The 9,410-nt window shown below is 39.0% G+C and overlaps 1 protein-coding gene across 1 annotated transcript in view; it reads left to right on the top strand.

The window, feature by feature from the left end:
* Window positions 1–9,410, top strand: part of TOX (thymocyte selection associated high mobility group box) — a 216,406-nt gene that overhangs the window by 122,999 nt on the left and 83,997 nt on the right. Inside the window, exon 3 of the mRNA XM_065629639.1 lies at window positions 6,091–6,333. Within this exon, the coding sequence (XP_065485711.1) occupies window positions 6,091–6,333 (243 nt within the window). The remainder of the gene's footprint in view (window positions 1–6,090; window positions 6,334–9,410) is intronic.

Genomic DNA, 9,410 nt, shown 5'->3' with positions numbered 1-9,410 from the left:
TGTTTGAAATCAATAATATCATTTTCAGCTCATTCTCCTTCTTGAAAACTGAATTCATCTGGTACTGGAAAATTAATGCTTTGCTAGAGGCTTTGCCCTTTACCCAATGTAAATTAGAGAAATTGATTAACGCAATAGAAAAAAGTTATACTTTCCCCTGTAATATATTTCTGATGGCTGTTGCTTGATAAATTAGTATATTGTGTGTTTTTAAATGAATATGATTTATTGCTGTTTTCTACCATATGAAGAAACACAAAAAAATTGTTTGCAGGATCATTGACTTGAACATATCAATGGCACTGTTGGACAATTCTTGCTGAGTGTTAAGATGATTTATGTAACAGACCGAAGGTTCCTACAGTAATGCATTATAGTCTCAAGCTATCAAGCCTTGTTCATGCAGAGACAAAAGAAGCTGAAAAACACTTGCTTCTGAAGGCCCTCCACTTAGAAATTTGAGATAAGTTTGATCCTATTAAAACTCCTAGAAATATCTGCTGTCAGATATATTATCCTAACTTTCAAACGTGCATCAGGTACATTGCTGGTTTTCCTTTATTAATGAGCTCATTGTTTTCACATTACTCTTGATTCATAACTATTTCAGTTATGTAACAATGTGTTCAATAATAGAAGAGGAGACAGCCTGAAGCATCTATCTTTTAAAAACTGGCATCTCGCCACAGTTCAGATGCAGAACCCTTGGTGCAAATGAAAAATTAAGACACGCTCTACATAGTTGGCAGTACCTTTCATTTAATTTAAATTAAATATCTATAGGCAAATTCCTATTTTTTAAGGAACTGTTGCTAATACCAGATTATGTTGAGTATATGCACGATGGCTGATGGAGCCACTGAGACATGAATGTTGTCTTCTGTGCTGTCATGTAGTAACAGTTCTGCTCTTTCCAGAGGGATTTATACTGGTTGTTTGAATGCCTGCTGCCTCTTGTGGTCAGCCTGTTTGAGGTATCTTGGTTGGTTTCCCTTCTGTGAATTTTTTTTAAAGTTCTGTTAAAATTACTTTTAAGCATAAGTACAATTTACTGGCCAATATGCATTCATCACTGTAGACTACTCAAGCAAAGGTGCTTTATTTTTATTTCCAGCTTTCTCCCTATTCCCTTTTCCTCAGTTCTCATGCAGCAGGTTGTGCAAGCGTTTCCCTTATTTTTCTGATAACAATGCATATCTGCGTTCTTTGAAAATAAATACTAGATGTATGTGTGTGTGTTATTAGCACAGCAGGATGCCTAGCCCTAATTTGAGTTATGTGTTGCTAAAGTAAAGAGCTGACCTTTGACCTTCACCCCTCCCCACCCCCCCCCCAAGTTTTTCCCCCCTTCCATAGTTTGTTGCTGGATTTGGCTAGGCTAAGTAGCATAAAAGATAAATTGAAGGGGAACACGAGGTCATTGTTTTGGAACAAAAGCTTGGACTTGGGTGGGACAGTGAATCAGAGTTAAGTGTTCATATAATTTTATTCTGGCAAGCTTTCCTCATAGAATTATAGGCTAAGGTGACATAGATAATGAGGTCTCTTGATCTCAGATTGGGCATCTCAAAGATATCTGCTTTATGAAGTTTCCATCATTTGAGGCAGAAATGTCACGAATATTTAAAGAGAAACATAGAATCTTGTCCTTTAGATTTGGGAAGACATCCTTGATTCAAACAGCTTTTTCATGGTTTGGTGTCTGTCAATAGCCCAAATTTGAGGATGCTCAGTTCTGAGGCTCCCACTAGTGTAGCTCCCATCTGAAATATACTGAAATCTGCTTATAATAAATACAGGTGTAATGAAAATTCTCTTTATAATAAAGTAAATGTAAAGCCTATGTCTGTTCAGTGCTATGCAGTGGGTTTAATGGTGTTACTTTGCAGAGGGCTTTCTGGAATGTAATAAAGGTCCAGGTAGTTCTCCTAAACTGAAGAGCTGATAAACACCTCATCCATGCCCACAGCCATGAGATGAAAGCGAAACCACTGGCCAAGTTCCTAGAAGCTCTGTGGTGAAGTAAATAAAGCACTTACTGCTTCTCTTTTTTAATTCAAAAGTGAAAAGGGGAGATTTCTAGTATAATATTAATTATATTATAATATAGAATGAAGAGGAGCTATTCCCTGTCTTTCTGAATAGAAAAAGTCCTGCTGATTGTAAAGCCAACTATGAAGGAAAAAACCCTTGGTGGGGGAAGACCTTAAGCTTTCTCCCCACCCCCAAGAAAAACTTAACAGAGCTGAAGCTACAGGCTGCCATTTTTTATCAATACATATGAGCTGCACTTATGAATTGTATACAGGGAGTGTAGCCTTCCCTATTGCTTTTGATGGTAGATAACTGCTTTCACTAGAAATTCCAGATAAATAGCTAGTTTGGAAGGAGAGAAGTTCTGAGAAAGCCCAGAGGTCAGGACAGGATGATGACTAGACTGGGAGTGGGAGATTTTGCTGCAGGGAAAACCTCGGGCTTGGCCTTGTGCTGGAGTTGCCCTTCTTGGGAAAGAAGGTAACAACATGGCATTCCAGGAGAGCCAGTTACCAGCACTGGATCAATTGCATCAAGGGGATTCCAGATAGTTCCTCAAGAAGGCTTTCCCAATGGCGAGGGGAGAGATGGTAGCACTGTAGGAATGGGTGTCTGAAGTTCGTAGCTGCTATTGGCAGGACGACCATATGCCCTGTTCCTCACTCCTTCCCTCCACATGCAGTTGCAACAGCCTGGTTTCTAGGATACGTTTGGTTTGCTGCAAATGTATATAGGACTTTTGGTGTCTGATATGCAAGTGTGCCAAGTCATTAGAAGCATCTGAACCATACTCCTGGACAAGACAAACTGGAGTTCAACCCTATCACTGTTAAAGCATCTTCCCTGAAGAAGTTATGTCTGTGTGTGTTACATACACATATACTAAGTATGGAAATACCAAATTGGCTGATAATAGGTGAATAGCTGAATAGGGTGCTCTGCAGATGCTTTCAAATATCTGTCCATACCATGTGGCTTGGACTCTGCCTAGCTTTATTGAAGTAGTTAAAAAGATTATGTCTTAAAAACCAACCAAACAAAACCCCCCACCATTACAGAAAGTATTAATGCTTGAATTATATGTTGGTTTTGTGTGTTATTATTACACTGCTTCTATTACTTTAAGAATCTTAGATGTAATGGACAGTGAGGCAGTAGTTAATATGGAATCAAATACACTCTAACTGGTTAGCAAGCAATAATCAGAGAACAACCGTCTACCTAAAATGCTTCGCCCATATAATATATATAACATTATATAGCTACACATGATGCAACATGGGTTGTGGAGTTTTATGCAACTAGTGTTTTACTTTCTTTTTAATAAGTGAAGCTAATGTCCTAATGGCAGTTCAATTGCTTCCACCACTTTTGAAGTGTTACTAATTAGACATATTTGAAACACAGCAAATCAAAGCCTAACTAAAGTAAAAGCTGGACAATCCACACATGGCGTGCAAGATGGGTGTACAAATAAGACAGCAGACTTGCTGAATGCCCCCAAAATTAATGGTGTAGACACCCATCCTGTCAATATTTGGTTTAAGACTATTTGCTTTTAGTAGTGAATGTAAGTTGAAGTCCATTTTTGTTAAAGAAGTGGTGAGAGAATACTGTAGACTCTTGTTCTACTCTTGCTTAAGGGAAGTAGAAGGGCAGATTTATCTTCCTCCTGTAGAAGATATTGAGACGTCTTGGTTCAGCTAAGATGCAGCACAAGGTATTTGCACCGTAGGAAAGTGAGAGAGAAAAAAAAATATGTTAACACATCTTTGTACCTGCAAAATCATGGGAAAGAAAACTCTTCAAAGTCATCAGTCTTTTGGGACAGTAGAAAAGACAGTGTTGAACACAAAATATCCTCTTTTCACTGCTCATTAATCCCTCCTGGTAGCTGTAGGTTACATGGATGTAAAATCAGCAGGATTACAGTAACCGAATTGAAGTGTACTTGTGTGGGATAGTGCTGGTCCAGAAGAGCATTATGGTTCTTGTCTCTTCCTTCATTTCTGTTCCTCACCACTTTTTTGTTGTGGTATTAGACCTTCAGCTCACTTTAGACACCTTTCTTTTCATCATCGATTTAATATAATGGTAATTAGCAAAAAATTATACAGTGTCCGTAATACTTTTATTTGGTTTTGCACAATTCATACATCATGGTTGAATAAATATGTTGTGTTCCCTTTGCCACGTATTCCCTTTGCCCCCCCATTTAATGAGGGTCTATTTTTACTGTATTTCCTCCCTTGGACACATCTCCACTGATGGCTGCATCATGGCTTCTAAAAGCAGGGGCAACTGTGACTTATAAACGGCAGTAGATTCACACCAGCTTCCCATAAGGAGAGACTGGGGGCAAGGGAAGAGCAAACTCCTGTGCCGGAGGTGAGAAACTTAACTGGAAAGCATGAGCAGAATCAAAGTCCTCATGCATAAGGATGGTGGTATCACTGCCAAGGCATTTCTTCTCTCTGTTCCGTTGCTTTCATTCTTTGGGATTTTACTTTGGCCTTTGCAGTCTAGCCTTCTTGTTCTATTTCATACTGAGGTATTTGGTAACAAAGGTGTTATCCTTGTAGGGAAACAAGCAAAGCAACCAGAACTATGGCAGTGTGCACTACAGCAAGTTCTTCTGTGTTCAGCAGCTCATTGAAAACATGTAACAATGTTTGGTGTTGCTTTGATTTAAGTTTTTATGTCCATGCTTGTACAGAGAGTAACCTCAGGCATTGGAAGAACAGTATTATTATGATGACTAATGAAAAAGGCCTTTGTTTATAATGGGGCATTGATTCTTCCCTGGTCCTTCTGCATGAAAATTCATGCACCATACTCAATTTGCAAACTTATATTGGAAAAAACATTTTCTTCTAATAGTTGCTCTTTGAAATTGTGCCCTCATTTTCATCTTTCCTGAAGATACTTTGCAGGAGCAGATTGTATTTAAATCCTTGCATTTCCAGAATTAACAAGAGCAGCGCTCAGAGCAGGGCTGTGTTGCTGCAGAAGGGCAGGAAGGGTGGAAGGAGTCTCTGTGCTATAAACCTTATGACTGTGTGTGTGGGACTGATCACTTGCGAAGGAGATGAGAATTGTGGCTGTTTTCAGAAAAGCAGAGCAGGTTTTCAGGCTGAACCACTGCAATGGATCCCTTTAACTCTTGATTTGGATCTTGTATCCAATCCTGCTCACCGTTTTCCTTTAAGAAATATAAGCATACCCACCCCTATTCCCTGAGTGAGCCTACCCGCTGTATGAAGAATGTAGATAAATAATAACAATTATCCACCTTGGTGCATTACTCTGACTTTGCCTGTGGCTTTTCCTTGAATCAGATTGAGTTGGATGACTTAATGGCAGCAGACAACAAGAGGCTAAGGAGTTGCTTTACGGAGTAACTCATTTAGATGACTGACAAAATGGATGTATCATTGAACTGATAGATTAAGAAATGAAATATCAGTGTTTTAGAGACACCATAAATGTATTTTTATAAAAACAAAGTATGTTCATACAAAGTATGTACTCTTTCTGTATTCATTTGTTTTTCTTTGTAGCAAAACAAATGCATGGCCCTCCTGTAAGCCTAAAAGCAATATCTTTCTTGTTCACTATGTAATTCTTGATCTGAGTAGCAGGGAGTCTTATGAACCATTTTGAGCCAATGCTAATTTTATAAATTGCATTCCCTTTTCCACAATTCCCATGAAAAAGGTATTCAGCTAGATGAACACTCTTGGAAAATTTTAATAGGACCCTTGAAATCTGTTTGAATTCAGCTTCTTTTAAAAAAAAATCTCTTTCTAATGGAAGCTGTGAAAGTATCAGAGATTCTTATGCCTTAGAGGCAATTTTTCTTCCATACATAATGGTACAACTCCACTGTTATAATATATGGGTGTTTAAAATATTCTCTTTGTTAAACTCAAGCTCCTGCTTAGAAGTGTGTGAGTTGGGCTCTTTTTGTTTGTTTTGTGTGAGTTTTATTATTATTCTTGATCATTATTCATATAATTTTCATAGCACTTTCCCTTTGTTGGTTTTTTTTTCCAGTCTTTTCCTGGCCCAAGTCTTGAAAGTGAAGATTTTAACATACCTCCTATTACTCCTCCGTCATTGCCTGACCACTCCCTGGTGCACTTGAATGAGATAGAATCTGGGTACCACTCTCTGTGTCATCCCATGAACCACAATGGCCTCCTCCCATTCCACCCACAAAACATGGATCTACCTGAAATTACAGTTTCCAACATGCTTGGCCAAGATGGGACACTGCTTTCCAATTCCCTCTCTGTGGTAAGCATTTTCAGTCTTTCCCTTCTGTTCTAAGTTGCCAAATCGCGCAAATACAGACCTGTGTGAAAACCTCCAAGAGGCCAGTTCCTGCACCACCCAAGTCTTGGAGCAAGTTGGCCTGACTCTGGATTTTACATCGTGTTCCCTATGTCAAATTCCCCCTCCACGGGAGGCAGTAGGGGTTTTACAGCTGAATTCGTCAAAGCCAGAGTGTTACCCTCCACCTTCAGTAGAATTACTTCCACTCTATATGGATGTAAATAATGGCAAAACAAGGCTCAAGGCTTTGACTTCTGCTGGAGCAGGGTTTGGATTCAGATGGCTGTTGTTCTGTGTTTGTCCGATGAGGCTCTTTCAATTCTTATTTGCATGTTCTGAGAGATGTACAAAAATTTAATATCTCCTTTCTTGTTTACCACACGTTTGGAAAACAGCAAATGTTATTTCTGATTCTAGGCCAAATCTTATAGCCTTTTTACAGTTCCCAGTCCTTAGCCAGCCAGAATCCAATTGAAATCACTGGACAATTTGCTTATAAAGCCTGTCAGATAGTCATTATGGCTGTAATCTTGGGATGCTTGATATTATAAATCAGTTCTTTCAATGTTAAATTGCTTGCAACAACTGCAGACCTACTTTACATGTTACATTTTCAAGTGGGCTCTACACATAAGTAGTATACTTCTTGCACAGCAGCTCCAGACAAGATTATTTCATGTTGATGTACAATTCTAAGCCAAAGAGTTAAAAATCCCATGGAAGAGGATGGCGCCTGGCATTGTGTGGGCCTCACTGGACTTCAGGTACTCTGCTAGATGGGCCCAGGAACTGCAGATCTGGACAGCCGAAGTCGAAGATCTTTGGTCTCGAGATCCAAGGGTCTGAGCTTCTCATTGAAGCATCAGAGGCTTAGGGCCCTATGTCCCAGCTGAGAGGCTCTGTGCTCAGGAACTGAGGCTGTTTAGGCTTCCAGTTTGCTACCTCCCCATCATATTACCTAAAAAAAGATAAGTCAGTCCTGGGAGCCTGGGAGCTGAGGCAGCATAGGGAGGTCTGGGGGCTGAGGGATCTCAGCTCAGCTCCCCATCAACCCCTCAGACTAACAGCCCCAGAGCCAGGGGCCGTGGTGGCCAGAAAACAGTTAGTTTACAACAAAAATCTATTTTGTCACAGGGCTTTATCGCAACTTAATTAAAATAAAGCTGTCATGTTTTCGAGGAGCTCTGCAGTCCCTCTGAGGATGTCCAACAAGCCCTACTGCAGAGGGGTTAGTCTCTGCTTCTTATATGCTGCTTAGTTGCTATTGATTTACTACAATGTTGCACGCTTTGTGTTTGAGGTCAGAATCTGACCCCGGGGTTATGTTCAATAATGGGAGGAGGGGGGAGAGGCAAGTTCTCATAGAGAAATATACTTTGTGGAAATGTTTTGAATTTTACTTGCATTTTGACAAAGCTGATGGCATGCATTAAAGAGCATGAGCTCTTGTGTGGGATTCTGAGAATCAGAGTCATAAAAGGAACTTGGAAAAGTAAGAGAAACGCTTGACACTCCACTCAAGACAAGCAGTATTTCATTGAATTGACCTTTTTTGAGCTATGGCTATGACTCAAAACTATGCATTCTTTTAAGCTCTGATGTTCCATGTTAACCTCCTGCAACAAGCTCTGAACAAAGGGCCTTGAGAGTTTGTAGATCATCACAATGAATTATTGCATTGAGGACAAATGCAAAAAACCTGAATAACATAGCTAGGCAATTTTGCTATTGGGACTTAGTGTAGATCAGAAGAAATGAAACTCAGAACTAAGAAAATATGCACTAAATTTAAACAGTAATTTCTGAGTATACTTTCAATAAATAAACCATGATCCTTGAAGCATCGTGGGCTGAGTCAACTGTTATCCCTAACTTGCATGCCCCTTGCACACAAGAGGGCCTCTTAACCAACAAAGTTTTTAACTCGAGCTGGCTTGTCTGTCAAGAGGACTAAGCTACATCTCACATTATTACAACTGGTAGGATGTTAACACTGCAATTTTTTACAGTTCAAACACTGTTTAGCAGTATCTTTCCTCTGATTTGAATTTGATGACTTGAGAGGAATTAACTTGAGGGAGATAATTTAAGTTAATTCTTCAGTGAATTCAGTGACTTCTTCAGTGAACAGAATGGCCCCATTGTCCTTTTAGCTTTCCATTGATAAAGAAAGACAGAGGATTTTGTAGAGTTAGCATTCTTTCCTTAGCTTTGAAGCTCTTTTTTTTTACTCCAGAACCTTTTACATTTTTTCTTCAGCATGACTCTTTTCTCTTGCTGTTATTCATCTCTAAGTTTCCTTTTTACTATCTCATCAAACTCTGATCCATTTAACAAGTACTTGCCTAAATCACTTTTATATAGCCTCATATAGAAAATAATGTATAAGTTTCTTCAATCTATCTAAACCCTCAGTGCCATATAATTTCTAGTATATAAACTACAGCTTAGTGTATGTGGAAACCATGTATCTCGCTTAATTTTTCAGGGCACCAATGAGTATTTTTAGAAAAATTATTCCTAGAAATAAATCTGTTGGCTGTTCTCTGTCCCTCATTAATTTCACATCTTCAGCAAATTTTACTTATAGTGGGACAAATTCAGCTGCAGTGCAATGTGCATCTGGCTGAATTTGGTCTATTTTATTTTTACTTTCAACATTCTTCCTTTTAGCCAGTTTTTAACACATGTTGGTATTTTAGCAATGATACCTTCCTTTTTGTCTGTGTTAGAAAGAGTGAATAGTTTTCAGTTGATGTTTTTTATAGACAAAGCATTAATTAATGCTAGCCAGAAGAGAGAAAGGAAACACAGTGAGTTCAGAAACAAAGTAGAAAAATTATTTGTACACTGACTGTAGCATTTTTCTTCCATCTCAACTACCAGGTGTTTTCAGATGAGGATTTCTGTGATTTTGGACAAATTGAAAATTGAGGATGTACCCCTCCTAAAACCACTTCAAATCTCCCCCCATTAGAAGTCCTGGTTTCGTACTGCACAGCACTCCCTCCAAGCTGCAGATGAAATCCCTTTGAGTA

The sequence above is a fragment of the Caloenas nicobarica genome, chromosome 2 (assembly GCF_036013445.1).
Source record: "Caloenas nicobarica isolate bCalNic1 chromosome 2, bCalNic1.hap1, whole genome shotgun sequence".
NCBI classification, from domain to species: domain Eukaryota; kingdom Metazoa; phylum Chordata; class Aves; order Columbiformes; family Columbidae; genus Caloenas; species Caloenas nicobarica.
Note: the sequence above shows the minus strand (reverse complement) of the source record. Positions and strands in the feature narration are given on the sequence as shown.